The sequence below is a fragment of the Mytilus edulis genome, chromosome 6 (genome assembly GCF_963676685.1).
Source record: "Mytilus edulis chromosome 6, xbMytEdul2.2, whole genome shotgun sequence".
In the NCBI taxonomy this organism is placed as follows: domain Eukaryota; kingdom Metazoa; phylum Mollusca; class Bivalvia; order Mytilida; family Mytilidae; genus Mytilus; species Mytilus edulis.
In genome coordinates, this window is record NC_092349.1 from 6,232,646 (window position 1) to 6,254,488 (window position 21,843).

Below are 21,843 nucleotides of genomic sequence, written 5' to 3' on the forward strand. Positions count from 1 at the left end.
TATGGTACTGTTTTGAAAATTGTATTCACTGTGTTGACCAACTATCCTTCACGTCTTGATTCATTCACATTATAGATCACATTTCAAAAGCAAACTATTTTTTCGTTCTAAAAAAATCCGGAGTCAAAACCTTTAATGTAGGCCGTTTGACATTGGAATTCAACTATAAGTTTAAGATATGTGATGACGCAAATGCGTATTCTTTTCCTGAGTATCAGTGAGATGCTTTCTATTTACTATTTCGTGCGCTAAAATACTACTTGCATGCAATCCTATTTTAAAACTCACTCGTTAAAGCTTATTTTCGTTTTTGTTATCTATAAATTGAGGACACGGTAGAAAGAGCAGGGGCGGAGACAGGATTAGACGTTAAGGGGGGGGGGGGGGGGCGCAGAACAAAATTTCTGAGGTTAAAATAATCAAAGTTATTGAAATATTCTTCTAGAGTGGGTGCAATGTAGATAGATATCTTGCCAAACGAAGTGTGGCGAGAAACATTTGTGGTAAAATGAGCGAGAAATTAAAGTTTCAATCTAAAACCGCATAATTTTAATGACAATCTACATTAACCATAATGTGAAGAGTTGACAGATAGACAGGCGGACCGACAGACGCAAAGTGAGACGAAGCAAATGACGATTTTTCATGTGACCAATATAAGATTTTGAAAACGAAAATTATCACTGGTACAATTTATTTGTCAATTCATAATACGTGTTTTTATTTTTGTTCTATTTTCGGAGGTCGTGCTAGACTTTTCAATTCTGTAAAAAAAAAATTGGCCGCTAACCACTAAAATCAAAGTGAGATCCTTAAAAAATTGTGCTTATTTTCTTGGGATCCCGTGTAATACTGTAGTACCTACGGGTATGGTCCTTGACCGTTTATACATGCTTCGGCAAAATTTATATGTTGCAAGTGAGAATCATATATTGTCACAGAGATATTAAATAATGAGTCAAATTAACAAACTAACCTCTCGCTTGAACCATAATCTTTATCTTTCCTTAAGAAAGAATCTAACTTAGACTGCTTTCTTGGTCGTGCCATGATGAAATAACCCAAATAACGGGTAGGGTACTTCCACCTTCTTCGTGGGAAAGTGATGTAGGGATGTTTTTGAACTTAAAAAACTTGATTATCAAAGAAATTGTTTATTAAAACTGCAACTACAATGTCACAATTGTTTTATTCTAACTGCTGAAAGCCTATGATATTTGTCATCAAACGCAGTACCGCGTTTGACACCTTCCTTTGAAGTGTAACATGTTTATAGAACTTAAATAAACAATAGGTCAGTTGATTAGTAATTACGTTAAATAATTCTGTTAAATTACTGTTTTATATAGTAATACTTGTTTGAATGTTAAAACAGATTGAATACGACGACATTGGGCTAGCTTTCGTCGTCTCTTCGGACACTTATTACGTGCGGACAACCCATGCTTTGCAAATTTTAGGGGGGGGGCGCATGCCCGCCACGCCCCCGCCTAAATCCGCACCTGAAGAGCTTCACATGTGACTTTCAAGCACGGTCATCATTACTTACCTCGAGTTGTTTCTATATTGTTTCTTTTTTTGAGTCACTGTTCTATCATAAACTTTGACCTTTTCGAAAAACTAAGGATTGTCTACCCAAGGAATAGATTCCTTAACTTGTAATGTATTTGGCCGCCTTTTAACTCTTTTCATTCGAGCGTCACTGATGCTTTTTTGCAGACTTAACTCGTGTCTGGCGTACATCATTTTAATTCTGGTATCTTTTTTATATTTGCATACCTTTTTATATAAATTGGTTATTTTAAAAGTGTGTACAGGTATTCCTAAACTTCTGAATTAATAAATTCTTCAGCAAAACTAAGTTTCCCTGTAAAATCAGGAAACCTTAAAATTTGAGATGTTTTATGAGACCAAAATAAGTCTCTTCATAAGAGTTCCAAATCAATTGCATGCCACAGGTTTCACCGCATACAACATCTACCATGAGTAAAGACAGCTTCAAATACGAGTTGAGAACATGTAGGAAACAAAATATAAAGATATGATAGTTAAAATAAATGCATCTAGAATTCCCGATTAAAAAGCAAACTTAGTGCATAAATTTAAATTGCTATAGTTAAATTGTGCAATTTGCATAAGTCGTCCGGTCAGGATTTGCCATGCAAAGGGTTATAATCGGGAAAATTATGTACATTCCTAAGTAATAAATAGAATAGTCGAGCTTTAAAATAACCATTCAAATAGAAGCTGTAAATATATACGTTACTGGCTTCTTCTATTCACAGTCAATTATTTCAATTCAAAAACAAACACATATTCAGCAACAATCTTTTGGTGACCCCGGCGGCAGTCAGTGGTCTTAAGTTCATGTATTGCTTTTTTTTTTTTTTTTTAAAGAAAGCAACTTGTTAACATCTTTATTTAAATTTATATGTAAGATAATCATCCAAATATCACTGATTTGAGTGTGCTGTCAGAACATAGAACAAACATCGATTCAGTAGAGTTTTCCAAATTTTTCTATGGACGGTTCAGTCAAATCGTTTCAGAATCATAATTTGGTCTGCTGATATCCTTATCGCGATAAACATGGAGCATGGCAAGACCGCACAATCTCTCGCCACTCATGCATGCTCTTTTCCAAGTTTTCAGTTGTTTCAGGGCAGTCTGTGTTTCTAAAGGTAGCACATCATCATCAACACAATGATCAATGTATTCTTTCAATTCCTTCTCCATCAGCAATTCGGTAGCAGCATCGGTAGTAGCAGTTTTGTTTGCAAAAGGGAATTAAGCTTTCCTGTAAGCACCATCATACAGTCGCAGTTAAAAAAATATCAAACTCGCTTTTATGCTGACAAAGAGTAGACAAACTAGGGATAGATTGAGATAAGATACATGTATATACATGATTCTATCTATAGAGTAAGTATATATGGGTAAAGGGGAGTTGGAATGGAGTTTTTGACGTTTGTACATGTAGTTCCGTAATTTCAAATTATTTCTGGAAATAGTTGGTGGTATTTTAGTTTCAGAATCTAAAAATTTAGGGGTTAGGGTTTGGGGGTGTCCGATTCCGAAACCCCGAATAAAAAGAAACGAAATTCCGTAGTCCCGAATAAGTAAAGACAAAATCCTGTGTTAAAGGTTCTACCATTCCTCAATAATATCAAATTGAAATATGGGATATTTTTTCAATTTCTAAGGTGGATAAAAACTAATTCATGCATTCTTGTTTCAAATCATTTATATTTCATTTATCTGTAAAGAGAAAGTTTAAAATTCGTGAAATGAATACGCAGACAGGACTGCCCCCTTGCGATGCCCAGTACTTGATTTGTCAAAAGTTGGTGAAACGGAGAAATGAATACGCAGATACTTCACAGGACTGCCCCCTTCCGAAGACCAGTACTTTATTTGTCAGTCTACTTGTCGTTTTTTGATTGTTTTAATGAAGTTATATGCAATACTCAGACTCTGTTCACAAACAAGAGGCTCTCAAGAGCCTGAATCGCTCACCTGAATTTTTTTGGTTTAATCTCATATCAATGATTATTTTGGCTTTTCAATTTATTTAAATGTTCTTTGAATCGTCCTATTTTCTTCAAAAGCAAAAAAAAAATCATTTTCTCCTATGTTCTATTTTAGCCATAGGAGCTATGTTTCTTGACATACAAGGAAATGAAATATAAAATTTATACTAGATACTCTGAAACTCTAAAACTCATTTAGCCTAAGATTGGCTGAAATTGATACAGCAGTTTCAAAGGAGAAGATTTTTTAAAGTAAGTCAACATGATGAACAAATTGTGAAAAAAGTCTTTAAAGGGCAATAACTCCTTTTTAAAAGAGGTCAATTGACAATTTTGGTCAAATTGACTTATTTGTAGATCTTACTTTGCTTAACATTTTTGCTTTAACAGTTTATCTGTATCTATAATAATATTCAAGATAATGACCAAAAACTGCAAAATTTCCTTAAAATTACCAATTAAGTGGCATCAACCCAACTGTAATGGTTTGTTTGATTCATCTGAAAATTTCAGGGCTGATAGATCTTGACCTAATGAACATTTTTATCCCATGTCAGATTTGCTCTAAATCAGTAAATGCTTTCGTTTTTGAGATATAAGCCAAAAACTGCATTTGACCCCTATGTTCTATTTTAAGTAACGGCGGCCATGTTTTTTGACGGATCAAAAATCGAAGCACACGCTTTGTGCAGGATAATCTAAGTAACAATCATGCTAAGTTTCATCCAAATCCATTCAGCAGTTTCAGAGGAGAAGATTTTTTAAAGTTAGCAAATATGATGAACAAATTGTGAAAAATTGTCATTAAAGGACAATAACCCCTTAAGGGGTCAATTGACAATTTTGGTCATATTAACTTATTTGTAGATCTTACTTTGCTGATCATTTTTGCTGTTTACAGTTTATCTTTATCTATAATAATATTCAAGATAATGACCAAAAACTGCAAAATTTCCTTAAAATTACCAATTAAGTGGCAGCAACCCAACAATGGTTTGTTTGATTCGTCTGAAAATTTCAGGGCTGATAGATCTTGACCTAATGAACATTTTTATCCCTGTCAGATTTGCTCTAAATGCTTTCGTTTTTGAGATATAAGCCAAAAACTGCATTTGACCCCTATGTTCTATTTTAAGTAACGGCGGCCATGTTTTTTGACGGATCAAAAATCGAAGCACACACTTTGTGCAGGATACTCTAAGGAACAATCATGCTAAGTTTCATTCAAATCCATTCAGTAGTTTCAGAGGAGAAGATGTTTGAAAAATTGTTAACGACGACGACGACGTCGACGACGACGACGACGGACGCCAAGTGATGAGAAAAGCTCACATGGCCTTTTAGGCCAGGTGAGCTAAAAAACTAGTTTACTAGAATTATAATTCCTTCTTTACCTTCAGTGTCGCTTTTCCTTTTTCTGCCGAAGAGCCTGTTTTTAACTAAAGATCCATGATGATTATCGTTACTAGGTTAATGTAATCGAGAAACATCACCCGTTGAGATGCTGAGTTATATCCAGGAAGAATAGTTTAAAAGGAATGATGACAAGTTATAGAAATTAAGGTTGTGACAGAACAACAAATGACTATTATATTTATATATATGTATAAAAAAAAATAATCAGAGTCGAAATTTTAGTAATTGCCTCACTTGCCTCAACATGCTCAAGGGTAGTTACGGCCTTGGCTTTGTTGTAACACTTGTATGATATAATATATTGAATATAACTGTGTATCATCGTCACCGGCAATTGGGTACCAACGTGGCGGAGAAAAAGGCGAAATATAATAAACAAGGTATACCACTGTCCCAAGGTTAAGGGAGGGTTGCGCGGTCACAATTATCACATTTAACCCCGCCGCATTGTTTATATGTAAGTTCAAGTCACGAGTCTGGGTCCGTACGCAACAGCTACTTAAGTTACGATTTTCCTTAGTAAACACTAAAGTTAAGGAAACTCCGCCCTAACTGAGTGAAGCATAAAAAATCTTAAACTAATATGATATTTCCTTTACTAGTAAAACTTAGTTGTTTAAAGTCACGCCCGCAAAACTCAAGTGGTATGCATAAAACCCCTGATACTTAGAAAAACGCCTAAGATTACACTTATTTAGTATTAGCTTAGTTATAATAGAGCTACTAAAAGTACCTTAAATGTTCAAAAATAGGTAAAACCAGTCGATGCTTTTTTCACGCGGCAAAACATAGATATATAATATAGCTACCAGATGCATCATGACCATTTAATTGATTAATAATTATAACTCATATAATATAAAATTGAGAAGGGAAATGGGGAATGTGCCAAAGAAACAACAACCCGACCATAGAAAAAAACAACAGCAGAAGGTCACCAACAGGTCTTCAATGTAGCTAGAAATTCGAATTCCCGCACCCGGAGGCGTCCTTCAGCTGGCCCCTAAACAAATATATACTGGTTCAGTGATAATGAACGCCATACTAGTTTCCAAATTGTACACAAGAAACTAAAATTAAAATAATACAAGACTTACAAAGGCCAGAGGCTCCTGACTTGAGACAGGCGCAAAAATGCGGCGGGGTTAAACATGTTTGTGAGATCTCAACCCTTCCCCTATACGGTCAATCGTTTGATATGTATAATTTGGTGTGAAGCTACATCTTCAGGAGTACAACAGCTTCTGTTAAAAAGTAAGTCATCCCCCATTTTTAGCCCCATCAACTTAGTTTTACTTTTAAGTTACATTTTATATAATGTGCGACTTGCAAGTATATAACTTGATGTAGGAGTGCATGTTGTGGAAATGTAGCAGTTCACCAAAAAATGTGGCCTACAATATTAGAATTAGGAATAATATGATGCATATAGGGGACTTGATCAGACCCAACATTGTTCACAAATCTTCTGATCCATCATTGCATTCTGTACACCAAATTACGTATGGAATATCATCGGGACTTGATTTAGCATTATGAAGTGGGTCGCAAACGCTACAAATACTTCTTGTATAAGTAGACGCCCGACACTATATATACTAATACATAATTGCAATCATTAGAGCAACACTAAGTTATCGTCAATGATAATAGAATTGAACCAACACATTCATGTACCCTGAACGCATGGTAACAATTCCAACAAAGAGTTGCCTTCTCCCACAGAAGGTGAGCAATGCTGCCATGAGTTGCCTTTTTAACTGATTTAATCATAAATAATGCTAACATTGCAGTTAAAGTTACATACTTCTATAATGCTATTTTACGTATAAACCAGACTTCATAGCTAACAATCATCAAGTTTTAGAAATCATCATCTCAAGGCAAATATATGAAGAAGTTGTATTCTGTATTCAATAACTTCTTAAACAATTTAGTCTCAATGTGTTCGGCTTAATATTTGAGTCCATCATTCTCTATTCGTTGTATTTTAGCATCCCATATCCTCTTTTGTTTTATCTTTAATGCCCATTTTCTAATGTTCTTTTATGTTTTTTGCTCATTAATCTCTATACTATACTGTAAACCCCATCCACACCCTCATTAAAAGTTAAGATTAAAAACGAACCCATATCTTTAAACACAATCAGACATCGTACATTTTGGAGTGACTACACTTTACCCCCATGGGTAAAAGGCTTTTGAATTCTATTGATAGAATGTGTTATATCTGCACATGAAAAGTGTTGGTACAATTAAAGTTGCATCAATCCTATGTAAAGAACAAAATATCATCTCATTTATTATGTAAAGAAGATATAACGAATCGACAGACACCCAGGTCAACTATTATGAAATATCAAACACATATTCCAAATTAAAACCAATTTTTGAATTTTCTGTTTCAAAGCATTTTTTGTTTAACATTTAACACGAACGTTCATCATTTTCTATGAAAAAAAAAATCTTTTGAATATAAACACATTTCACTTTTCATAAGAAAATGTTTTTCACTTGAACAATAATGAACAGACATTAATTATTATAGTGAACATCTGGTGTAGTACAATTCGTACCGTTTAACATGTGTATTCACTTATTTTGCCATTTCTATTTTATTTTATCTATCATCTATTATCAAGGGAAATGCAGTATTGTTGATATATAGTACAATAATGTAAAAATAGCACACACAGGAAATATAACTTATAAATTTAAACAACCGAATAAAGGTGACATGTTGGTAGCTTTTCAAAGCTTGATAATTAAATGACGCATATTTCTCATATATATATATATATATATATATATATATATATATATATATATATATATATATATATATATATATATATATATATATATATATATATATATATATATATATTTATTTATAAACAGTTGTCCTTGAACAATTGCTTACAAGTTAAATTAATAACGTATTAAAAACTGGATACAAGTAATAATAATGTCCTGTTTTGTATTAGTATTTTGTAAGTCCATAATGATATAATATTCACGACGCATAATAAAACGCAAAAAAAAAAAAAACAATTGAAAAAATATTTATTTGTAGAAAACCCCTTCCAAACACTTACTATTAAAAATGATAGGACAAAACCAGGTAAACAACAAGCATGTACAACATGAACGTTTTAAGACCAAATAAAACAAAATTCACAGAAACGAAACGCGTCTCGTTACCGCACTTTTTGGAACTTACTGAATCAGATGTGTACTGAATAAATCTAAAGTTTTGGAGAACATGGTTGATCTATTAGTTGTTATTGACTTTCAACTAGCTTACATTAAATGCGAGTACACTTAGATTCATACTTGTTTCTTTAAGGTTCATGTGGACCCTTGTATTTTATGTTTTAGAAAATTAAAAACATAGCCGGATTTCGCAGTGCACTTTTTTTCATTCCTCCAGAAGGTGCCAAAATAAACTAGGTTGGGAAAGAGGTTTGAGAACTTCCCCACAGGTAATAATTGAAGTGAACTGTATTGATTGACATGGACAATAGATGGATAATAGATACCTGATAATAATTGGTGGTGATTTAAACTGTGTACCTGAGTGGACCATATCAAGTGAAACTCAACTGTTTGTTTATTGTATCGCCTTCTGCATGGACGAAAAAAAGTGCACTGCAAAATCCAGTTAAGTTTTAAATTTTCTAAAACATACAAATTGAATGCATTAGAAGTTTATTTATCTAGAGCATGCTATGCCTTAAAACTTTCCCAGATGCAAAGGTTTGTCTGTACTCAGAGTAAATTTTGAAGTGAAAATGCAGCCATTTTAGACGAAGGATCCACATGAACTATAACTGATCTCTACAGTTTGTTTTTATATGGTTTAATGTTACACCGTCAGGGGACTTTTAAGTTAACAATATCATATTCTGTATTACTTTGACTGGTCAAGTTTGGAGTTTTTCAATGATTGTTGTAAGTTTTGTCTGTTATATTTCTTTTTCGATTATTATTATGTCATAAATTAATTCGTTAGTTTCTGTTTTGAACTGTTCCATATTTGGTATTTCGGAACCATTGAAACTGACTAAATGATACAGATGAGAATGGAAATGGGGAATGTGTCAAAGAGACAATAACCCGAGCAAACAGCAGAATGTGTTTTACTCATTGTTGCATTTCGAATGGTGACTACTTTGTATCATTGTAATTAGGATGATCGTAAGGAATTTTACCACATTTCATTCTGTTATATTGAAAGTGACCATATGAAATTAATGCAATGTGTTTGTAGTGATTTATTTCACTGTTGTCATATCATGCATATGTAATCCCATGTCTTCAATCTCGGAGAGAAGTTATTATGACAAACAGTTTCGGGTAATTTAATAAGCTTTGGATTTTCAAACATATTGATCTCGAGTATCACTGAAGAGACATTGATTGTGCAGAAAAATAGGTACCGTTTATGTTATTTCAGATTAGCTAAGTATTTGAATGATGTGCACAATACTAGTATTGTCATTTTTATCTGGAATGCAGTGTGTACATTCTAAGATAAAGATTAGATAAATATAAGATAAATATCATAAAAACAAATAATTTCTATAACTGGTGCTTTTACAATAAGTTAGTCTGCTCGAGTTCAATGACGTTTTGGTAGTAATAACTTAAATTGGTGATCTCATCCATTTTATAAAATCTTATTTTGTAAGCAACTAGTGCATTGTTTTTTTTTTTCACTCACGAAAGTTAAAATTTAGCATTTTGTTTTATTTATTTTTTTTGTAACTTTGAACTTTTGACGACCGGAATAACATTTTATGCTCTTCAACTTCGTACTTTAGATGCGAGCGTCACTGATGAGTCTTTTGTAGACGAAAAGGGTGTCTGACTTAAGTACAAATTTTAAATCCTGGTATTTATGATGAGTTTACTTATTCATTCTGAATGATGACGTTACAACTATAAGTAAGAAGAAAAAACTCTTCTTTAGCACGCGGTTTATTCTACAAATTTTAAATTATCATTGATATTGTAATATTTATAAATTAACTGTTAGCAAAACTTAAGTAGGTTTTTTTAACCCAATGACTAGATTATATTTTAGCTGTACCTTTCAGAATTATTTTTTTTGGCCTTTAATGCTTAAAAGCATCGTACCATGTTTGGTCTTTTGTTTTTTGTTTTTTGGTTCGAGCGTCACTTATGAGTCTTTTGTAGATTAAACGCTCGTCTGGCGCAAATACCAGAAGATTTCAGGTGCGTTCGAATCAAATCTTATTGATAAGTATTGCCGAAGGTCATTGGTACTCTCTTGGCACTCAGACTTCACCCGTCGATAAAACAAAAAAATGATTGTCACAATATAGGCGTTAAACACCAACAATCAAGCAATTATCAATCAATAATTACCTGCACACTACAGAATTTTAACCAACCAAACATAACGAATATCTCTAAAGTGGACATCTCAACAGACTAGTGTCTTCCAGACAAATATTCATGTGGCCAACCCGTATTTAGAATTTGTGTTGTTTAGATCATTTGAAGTTATTGGGTGTACTTTCGATTTATTCTATTACTCGAAAATTAAGCTTGCTATAACACAAAAAAAAAACATTTCTTTAAAAACAATCTCACAAAATATTTAAAGGAAACTCAAAATTGATCAATCGAAAAAATATATGCAAAAAAAAAAAAAATTAAATAAATAAATGAAAATGAGAAATTACTGTCGAAAAATTATCAGTTTGTAACTTGAGTTGAATTACACACCAGATATCTTTGATTAACGTTGACGACAGAGGTGAACTATTCAGATTTTGTATTGGTAACATACTCGTTTAGATGAAATACATATCCTTGTTCCTATGGACTTGAAAAATGCCATGGTGCCTTGTATGGAAAGGTTGGATGAGAAGACCATTTATGCTTGATGTAAAAAGGGAGATAACACGCTTCAAGTTTTATTTTTAGACAGTATAATAGTAAATTCAAAAATAACAAAAGCATGAAAAAACATATTCGCGATTACACAAGTACTTAATAAATATCTTTCATATCAATTGTTCACGTTATACAAATATGCATAATCATAGGAATTAGCAACTAATAGTTTATTGGTAGATCTGTCATAGTGCAAAGCTCCCGGATGTGTCAATCCATCTTCTTTAGATAGAAGTTCTTTATGAAATAATCCATTATTTGAGATGACTACTACATTACAAGACGGACCTCCCGATACGTATACACTGCCAATGTTGTCTACCGCGATACCATTTGGGGATTTCAAAACATTCTCATCTTTGAATGTCCACACTGTCCAAGATATGTGCTCACCTGTACCCATGCATAATGTACGCATGCAGGTAACACTGTGAGTTTTCCTGTCTGTGTAGTATATTGTATTACCAAGTGTCGCTAAGTACGCATGGGGCGACATTTCAGTAGATGTAACATTATTAACGAATTCTTCTTTCAGATAGATCTCCTGTATTCCAAGCTTTCCAGCACAGTAACATAAGCAATTGTCATTGAACAATGCCGCTCCAAGACTGTGTGAATTTACGTTAATTTTTTTCTTCACTTTCTTGTTCTCGATATCAATTATATATATCTGTCTTGAATAGCTATCATCTCCTGACGTGACAACTAGGGAGTCATTCCCTATGGAAACTACATCACACAGAGGACCAATATTCTTCATTTCGAAATCTTCAGATCCATCTGGTCTAAAAACTTTAATTTTACCCCAATATGCACACGCGAACACCATTCTACCATCGGGAAGCATGGAACAACCATTAACATTTGCCAACATTGTGTACATCTTGCGTTCTAAGGTGAGTGTTTTATTGTAAAAACTTCTGGACAGTTCAGATTCTTCACCATTTAATGAAGTGATATGTTTTTCTGTTTCTTCCGATAGGTCAGGTCGCTTTTTACATTCATCATTTAAGTCTTTATTGTAATCTGGACACCCGATTATGCATGGTTTATCATCGTTTGTGAATTGATCACTTTGAAGTTGGTCGCAAACGCCAGATATGTTACTATTATAAGACATAACCTGCAATTATAAACACAAATTTAAAGATGCATTTTATTCCAACAGCACCACCACTAATCGTCAATGGCCATATTGTGCCAAAATGATTACAGACCAGCAACACAGTGTAGCAATTATAAAATGTGTTGCTTCACACTAGGGTCATTATTCTGCATTTGATCAGGAGCCAATGGTTTTTTGCTATAAAACCTAAACATGAGCGAGCGGATCAACCGGAATGGCAAATTTAAACTTCTTAACTGTTTGATTCAGTCGAGGATCGAACAAACGTCTGTTTACATTCCAGGCCCGGTAGCGTTGCATAATTTTCTAATTCACATTTTATTTAAAAATAGATACCACGAACACTGCAAATAAAGAACTTGTTTTAATGATATCGAATAAAACCTATTTGAGTGTCCATGAAACATGTTTTTGGAATCACAATCAGGTATGCTCGATGTTAAAAGACGGGGAAGCAAAATACTAGTAAAATAAAAGTTGGCCTGTATTGGGTGTCTTTGTTTCTGTATTCCTTAATTTTTTGAAACAGTATTATTCAGTAAAATATTTACTAAGTCCATTATTCTCTATGTTTTGTCCATTACATTCTATGCCGTAAATCTCATTTAGACCCTCATAAACAATTAAAAAACATCAAAACTAAATCACAAACAGAACAATCGAAATCTCTGTACACAGTACGCATGTAACGACAAAATGCATTCTTGAGAGACTCGTAATTGTTCATTCAGTTTTTATTTTTTTCAAGAATATGAGTTCCAGGATGTTTCATTTTATTAATCTTTACATGTCTGGATACAGTATGCTTAAGTTTTTTCATTAAGCCCAAAGGACGATTATAAAAGAAATATCGAACAGACAGATCATTACACAGTAAGTCGCTTATCTAAAGAACTAATTCGAAATGTGATGATTGATATTTTCTGAATTAGCAGCGTATATCTGGATTGACTGTAAAAAAAACTTCATTGTGGTCTAATACTTCCAAATCATAGTACGTCACACATGGTTGCATACGAAAAAGGATTGAAAAAATATTGTTGGAATATAATATAAGACAGTTGTAGATAAAACAAAGTCTGAATTATAAATATATATTTTATAAATTGTGTTTTAAAGCATCATTCTTTTTTCTTATTTGGTGTTTCTATAAAATATTTTGGAAACTTGAACATGTTGAAGTTACATGGTTACCAAACCATGTTAACAAAAACGAAATGGGTGGCCATTTGATTGATAAACTTCGAGTGATGGTTATATTATCTTGCATGCTTTGAAATGTTGTTTAATATTTTCTCTGTAGTACCGGACAGAATGAAACTTTACTCATGTCAAATATTCCTTTATTTGAAATAAAAAAAAAATAATAATTTGAAAAATGCAAATTTAACAAAGACTAATAGGGGAAAAAATGGTGGTATTACACTTTGTGTCGTCTATAAAAAAAAAAAGAACGAATGGAAAACAACTGTCATATTCCTGGCATGGTACAGGCATTTTCAGAAGAAAATGGTGGTTAAATTTGGTTTTATAATTAGCTAAACCTCCGACTTGTATCGCAGTTGTTTATAGTTCCGGTATATTGACATAATTTAGTAAGCTTTATTGAATTGATCTATAGCAAAAAGAAATGTAATTTAATTCAGTTATAAGTAAATTCAGTTATTGTAATTATAAAACTTGGTGTAATATAATTGAATTTAAATTTTGTTATTGCTTAAATTGTCGGTAATATTTTCTTTGGTTATGATTTTATATTTTTCTTTGTAAATTAAGTAGATAGTTATATTTATAGTGCGAGTTGTTATATCTAATTGTTAAACTGTCTTAATATGCTAATGAAACATTTCCCATGTTATTTATTCTAATTTTAATCCAAATCTGTCAGTACTTAGTAAGCAGTGAGTAAGCCAATTATTATTTTCAACATAAATGTATATATAATTTCTTTATTTTTTTCGTCCTCAATATGCATGAAATATTTACCACTGGGCGTTAAGCAACCATCAATCAATCATTAATTTTCGTAAACTATTGCTAGTCATCAAGGATGTCTCAAATGAAGTGAACTAGTAGTTAATAAATTTAAAATAAATATACTTCTCGATTGAATTGTTTCATAGTTTTTATGTTTTATAGCCGACTATAGGATATGAATATTTCTCATTGATGAAGGCCACTTTATTTGATATTTGGTGGATACCTCAATTATTTCTTTTATAACTTTCGTTATAAAATGTTTGATATTATCATTGTGAATATACTAGAAATATCTGCCACTGGACATTAAAAGCAACAATCAAGTTTTAACGCTTTCGTTTTTCTACTTTGGTTATTGACATTGTATCTTAATACTAATTAGTGAATAAAAATATTGAAATATTTGTTTTTTCATATTGATGCATTCTTTAAATGTAGGCATGTAACATTGACAAATGATATGATCTTTTACTAATGCATTGACTAACATTGTAATTAATTGTTTAAGCCAGCTGTATGCCGAGAGGAAAAGGGAAGAGGGTGCTGCCAAATCGCGCAGCACGTAGGCAGGTAAATCATGCACAGCTACCGGTAAACAGAAGGCGTCGCCCAAAGAGAGCTGCAACTATTGTGCAAAATGAAGCCAATCCACAACAGCCGTTAATGTCAGCACAACAGCCGTTAATACCACAACAACAGCCGTTAATGCCACCACAAAAGCCGTTAATGCCACCACAAAAGCCGTTAATGCCACCGCAGCCGTTAATGCCACAACATAAGTTCTTGCCAACACAATATCAGCTATTGCTACAACAGCCGTTATTGCCATAACAACCAATACTACCACCACAACAGGTTGGAATGCCACACGTCCCCTAGCAGCCCCCTGAACAGTTAGTTCCTGGTCAGGGATGTGTCCAACCAGTGCAGCCCACAGCTCGTAATACTGTACAAAATAGTGACATATTATTTATACCTACTAGTAATGATGTTGATGTGTTTGTACCACAAAAAATTATAAACCAAATTTGGAATTTTGATTATGTTGATTTGGCTCAATTACTGTACACAGTGCAAATTTTATTTCAAATATTGATCAACCGAAAAAAGTGTTAGGTTTTGATGAAGATTGGGACATTTTAATTGAAAGAAACAACTATTCAAAAGTAAATCATTATCGAACTTTGGTAAGTGGACTGAAGGTTTTTTAAATTAAATGAAAATTTTATTACAAAGATTTCTGGATTTGGCAAATGAATTGATTATCTACATGACTTTTATTAGGGGGGCTAATGTACTTTTAAGAAGTTAACCGAGTTACTCTATAAAGATTTAGCATTTTTTTATTATTATTTATTCAAAAGTAAAGTTATTTCAAATCATTTAATTACTTGGTTTAAATGTTTATGCAAAGTTGTGGCAGTGTACTAAACAATAAATGCAATATTTAATTAAATAAACACGACAAAAATTATCTTTCTATTATCAAGTTTTAATGGACAACTTATTTACATAATTCAGGATATTAACCTAATAAGGTCAAGCGCGTATTTATATATATATTATAAAAACTTTTTCAATTATTCTTTAACTATATTTGCTATGTTTGTATATATCATTATGTATTGTAAATTGTATTATATGACTTCGGTGTTGAGGCAAATTAGAATTATATTAAAAACTTCGTTTCTACTCTTAACAGCCAAGACAGTCCAACCCAAGGTCACACTACGGCAAAGATTAAAGGTCCGTTTAGAACTTATCAGACAAATAAAATTTTTGATATTTGCACTGGGCTGAAGAAATAAAATCGGGACTGAGTGATATTGATCACAATCCAGATGATTTTTTATTTGCTGGAGCGAAAAATACCGACAACTGTCGGAAATAAATGAGCACGTTTTGCAATGTATGTGTTGAATTAGGGGTTCCGTAAGCTGAGGAAAAGACTGAAGGGCCAAACACGAGAATACCATATTTAGGTATAATAGTTGACACAGAAAAAAATCAAATTAAAATCTCAGAAAACAAAATAATTGAATTGCTTCAAAAGTTGAAAGATACCAGTAATTGTAAAAAGATAACGTTAAAACAATTACAATCTGTATGTGGTTCATTGGCCTTTTGTGCCAGGGCTTTACCAGGTAGATGTGCTTTCAGCAGACGTTTATACATGTTATGTCAGAGAGGGAAAAACCGCATCACTTAATGAGAATATCAAAACATATTTTGAATGATATTTCAATTTGGAAATTCTTTTTAAAAGAATATAATGGGATTTCTTATATTTTGGACGACGAGTGGTTGTCGAACTCTGATTTAAATCTGTTTACCGATAGTAAACCATAGATTTTGTTAGCTTGGTACAAAGTATTATTAATTGGAGAAGTATTCCCTTTGCTTTTATTATTCACTGTGGGATAATGACATTGGGGACAAACCATGTGGAGAATTACTCTACCATATTAAGTTTGCCATGGCCATTCTCTCAAAGATGTTACCTGACACTGCATTAATGTGGTCAAGTATTTTATCTAGATTTAAATGGAGGTTCTCCATTAACACTGGAGCTACGGAAAGTACTAGACGGAGACTAAAAAGGAGATGCGTTCATATTTGCTGAAAATAGGAGGATACGTGATAAAACAAACAGAATTTGAGGATAAACATGTTGGCTTTTTTAGTGAAGATGGGGTCCATCTTTCCTTCATCGGCAATAATATATTCCTAAATCAGATTCAAGGAGCTCAGGAAATGTTTTTTTAAATTTCCTCATTGTTTGGTTTCCCTTACAATGAATAAAATAGCTTCAGATGTTGTTTAAATTACTCAGTTTATCAATTAAAATTTTAATGACGTTGACTGTATTGAATTTAACTTGATGTTGATGTTGAAGTTGATGTTGAAGTTGAAGTTTGTGTTGAAGTTGATGTTGATGTTGATGCTGATTGTGATTTTTGATGATGTTGATGTGTGAATTTATTTGAAATTTGTTGATTCTTGCTGTTAATTTTTCCATGCGGTAAATTTCATGGCGGACTACCAGTTGTGCAACTAGTTACTCAACTGGTAATTTTGGCTGAATATACTTAATGCGGCTATGGTTTACCCAGTGGCTACTGATATAACTTTGTTACTGCTAGATGGCCATTCAGTAATTTAATCATCATCAAGTTTTGATTGACAAGTTAGTTGTGATCCTTTGTTGCAATTAATGCCATGACAAATTTACAGCCAAATAAATCTTATTTTCTTTATTTGTTAGATTCATTAAATCATGAGGTCAGACACTGAAACTACAAAATATTCCCGGCGAGGAAAGAACAAAAAATTTGCTCACACAAATGTACAGATCTAACATTGTTGGGCTGATGTTTAGACGAATTATATATACAGAATGTATTTTCAGCCTTGTATCACCATCACTGCTGGTGATCCGGTGAATAAAATCTGTTGTAGAGTCGTCACTGGTTCAGACGTACTTATAATATAATTATTTCTGTGACTGCATCTTACATTAATTTATAAGATCCTTTACAATAGATAATTCAGCTGATCTGTAACAATTCCATCTTCATGCCTTATATATCATGTACTGTGTTACGACGCTATATTAAAACTGACGTGGAAAGGTAACACCCGGCCAGCGAAAGCTCTTTTTTAAGAGCCTATATAGGTGGTCTAGTGGTATAGCGCGTCGGTCACAGTACAATGCGATTTGGTGCCACGATATCTCAGTAGCATGAGTTCGAATCCCGGCGAGGGAAGAACAAAACATCAACCCAACAATGTTAGATCTGTAAATTTGCTTTCGCAAATTTTTTTATCTTCCCTCGCCGGGATTCGAACCCATGCTACTGAGATATCGAAACACCAAAACGCCTGCACTGTAGCCGTCCCGCTGGACCACACGACCAACTGGGCTTCACAACAATAAAGCTTTCGGTGGTCGTGTGTTACCTTTCCTCGTCAGTTTTAATCTAGCGTCGTACTACAGTACATGATATATAAGGTATGGAGATATTATTGTTACAGATCAGTTCAACTATCTATAGTAAAGGACCCTACAAATTAATGCAAGATACAGTCACAGTAAATAATTATATTTATAAGTACGTCTGAGTCAGTGACAACTCTACAACAGATTTATCCATCGGATCACCAGCAATGATGGTGATACATGGCTGTGTACATTATGTATATACAACTCGTCTAAACATCAACCCAACAATGTTAGATCTGTAAATTTGCTTTCGCAAATTTTTTGTTCTTCCCTCGCCGGGATTCGAACCCATGCTACTGAGATATCGTGACACCAAATCGCCTGAACTGTAGTCGTCCCGCTAGACCACACGATCACCCGGGCTTCACAATAATAAAACTTTCGGTGGTCGTGTGTTACCTTTCCTCGTCAGTTTTAATCTAGCGTCATATATGCAACTCGTCTAAACATCAACCCAACAATGTTAGATCTGTAAATTTGCTTTCGCAAATTTTTTGTTCTTCCCTCGCCGGGATTTAAACCCATGCTACTGAGTTATCGTGACACCAAATCTCCTACACTGTAACCGACGCGCTAGACCACACGACCACCTGGGCTTTATAAAAATTAAGCTTTCGGTGGCCGGGTGTTATATTTCCACGTCAGTTTAAATCTAGAGTCGTGCTACAGTACATGATATATAAGGCATGGAGATGTTATTTTTAACAGATCAGCTGAATTATCTAGAGTAAAGGATCCTACAAATTAATGTAAGATGCAGTCACAGAAATGATTATATTTATAAGTACGTCTGAACTGAACCAGTGACAACTCGACAAAAGATCTATCCATCGGATCACCAGCCGTGATGGTGATACATTGTTGTGTACATTCTGTATATACAACTCGTCTAAACATCAACCAACAATGTTAGATCTGTAAATTTGCTTCCGCAAATTTTTTGTTCTTCTCTCGCCGGGATTCGAACCCATGCTTCTGAAATATCGTGACACCAAATCGCCTGCACTGTAACCTTCGCGCTAGACCACACGACCACCTGGGCTTCATAAAGATGAAGCTTTCTGTGGCCGGTCGTTACCTTTCCACGTCAGTTTTAATCTAACTTCGTACTACAGTACATGATATATAAGGCATGAAGATGTTATTTTTACAGATCAGCTAAATTATCTATAGTAAAGGATCCTATAATCAACGTAAGATTCAGTCACAGAAATTATTAAAAACCAATTGTTCAGAGAACAATTGAAGGTCTTTCCACCAGTTAATATCTATTTTGATATTAAAATATTAAAATCAGTCTAAAATGTCAGTTCATATAGCTTTATGATGTATAGATATGAATTTAAAGCAAAGGTGAAAATCTAGAACGTCAAATTAACCTATGACCTTGACCTCAATTTGAAGGTCACCAACTGAGGATATCAAATCAAAAGACCCTAGGTCTCTAATACGTATGGTTAATAAGTTATATCACTTTACACATAATTTTAGATATGATAGGGGCAAAAACTCCCATTCATTGTCTACGCACCCTTTCAACTAAAATTATTAAGTTACGACATGTCGCAACTAACAATTTAGTCAAAATAATTTGTCGATATCTTATACGGTTTCTGGAAATGAGTGGAAATAAGCCTAATTCAAAAATTAGAATATGACCTTGACCTTTGACCTTGACCTAATTTTCATTTTTTAGGACCAAGGACCTCAAATCAAAAGATCCTAGAACTCTATAACTTATGGTGTTCCAGTTTAAAATACATTTCAAAATTTCAAATACAAAAGGGGAAATAACTCTCATATGGAGTGTTCATATTGCTTCGGTCGAAATTGGACAAATCATGCAAAGGATATAACGAGCAATTTTATAAAATAAATTTGTCGTAATCTTTTACTGTTGCGAAGGAGTCGTGATCACAAGGAAAACAGTGTTTGGGGAGATAACTCCTACAAAGAAAAGTATTCGGTTACGCAGGGTAAATTTCAAATGCGCATAAACTGTTCGAAATCATATACCAAATAGCTAAGCGACATATTGCGAAACAAATATTTATCGCAAGAACAAAATTAGGCAGAAGAAAAAAAAATAATCAGAAAAAAAACAATAGGTCTTTCCACAGAAAAGTGGAAAGACCTAATTATATTTATAAGTACGTCTGAACTAGTGACAACTCTACAACAGATTTATCCATCGGATCACCAGCAGTGATTGTGATACATGACTATGTATATTCTGTATATACAACTCGTCTAAACATCAACCCAACAATGTTAGATCTGTAAATTTGCTTTCGCAAATTTTTGTTCTTCCCTCGCCGTGATTCAAACCCGTGATACTGAGATATCGTTACACCAAATCGCCTGCACTGTAACCGTCGCACTAGACCACACGACCACCTGGGCTTTATAAAAATGAAGCTTTCGGTGGTCGGGTGTTACCTTTCCACGTCAGTTTTAATCTAGCGTCGTACTACAGTACATGATATATAAGGCATGAAGATGTTATTTTTACAGATCAGTTAAATTATCTATAGTAAAGGATCCTATAATTAATTTAAGATACAGTCACAGAAATAATTATATTTATAAGTACGTCTGAACCAGTGACAACTCTACAACAGATTTATCCATCGGATCACCAGCAGTTATGGTGATACATGGCTGTGTACATTCTGTATATACAACTCGTCTAAACATCAACCCAACAATGTTAGATTTGTAAATTTGCTTTCGCAAATTTTGTGTTCTTCCCTCGCCGGGATTCGAACTCATGCTACTGAGATATCGTGACACCAAATCGCCTGCACTGTAACCTTCGCGCTAGACCACACGACCACCTGGGCTTCATAAAAATGAAGCTTTCGGTGGTCGGGTGTTACCTTTCCACGTCAGTTTTAATCTAGCGTCGTACTACAGTACATGATATATAAGACATGAAGATGTTATTTTTACAGATCAGCTAAATTATCTATAGTAAAGGATCTTACAAATTAATGTATATATATATATATATAGCATGGGTTCGAATCCCGGCGAGGGAAGAACCAAAAATTTGCGAAAGCAAATTTACAGATATAACATTGTTGGGTTGATGTTTAGACGAGTTATATATATATATATATATATATATATACAACCAAGTCTAAATTGAAAACAATATATATATATACATATACAATAAATAAGTAAATACAAAAATAAAACGCACTGAAAATAGAATTGATGAATGTACATTCTTTTATTTAAATTATAAATTAAATATTACTTACCTTTTTTATATCTCGATAAATAAAAGATGCTAGTTGAAGGGAAAACATTTATTTATAGATAATTTCTGTCCTTGACTTGAACGATTGTTTACACGTTAAACAATCTAATAACGCAATAAAACAACCTTTTTCATTATAGTATTCCTGTTTTGTATGATTATTTTGTAAGTCCGTGTAAACATTCATGACAGTTTATATAAAACGCAAAAAAATATGATGGGTAGTAGAAATCCCTTTCGCGAATTTTACGATAAAAATAGCATTACAAAATCAGCCAAGACAAGTAGTTAAAAAGACAGAAATAATTTAAATTCAACGTTCAAACATTAGGTAAGGTATTTGGACGACAAGATGATACAGGAGACATACCAATCAGTTAATGTTATGCTTTTTGTATTGATAGTTTCTGCAAATATTTAAATTGAAAAAAAAACAATATGTCAATATACAGATATCATGTGAATTTTTTTTTCCATAACCGGTTTTTCTTTTTTAAACAGAGTAACGTTACGTGTAGGCGGATACACATGTTTTGAAAGATGTTTTTTTTCAGAAATATGTCGGAAATAGTCATTCCAAATTTAATTTAAA

The 21,843-nt window shown here is 33.2% G+C and overlaps 1 protein-coding gene across 1 annotated transcript; it reads right to left on the reverse strand.

Moving 5' to 3' along the window:
- Positions 1-10,878: 10,878 nt before the first annotated feature.
- LOC139527004 (uncharacterized) lies at positions 10,879-21,353 on the reverse strand. The gene is made up of 2 exons (XM_071322219.1): positions 21,253-21,353; positions 10,879-11,997 (listed from the first exon to the last, which is right to left on the reverse strand). Exons 1-2 carry the CDS (start codon positions 21,298-21,300, stop codon positions 10,990-10,992), a joined length of 1,056 nt encoding a protein of 351 aa, XP_071178320.1. The 5' UTR covers positions 21,301-21,353; the 3' UTR covers positions 10,879-10,989.
- Positions 21,354-21,843: the final 490 nt, after the last annotated feature.

Bases quoted from the DNA above. Each gene is read 5' to 3' on its own strand.
- LOC139527004 (XM_071322219.1), bottom strand. From the start codon at position 21,300: ATGTTTTCCCTTCAACTAGCATCTTTTATTTATCGAGATATAAAAAAG. The intron at 11,998-21,252 runs GTAAGTAATATT...TTATAATTGCAG, and splicing joins TTTATCGAGATATAAAAAAG to GTTATGTCTTATAATAGTAA.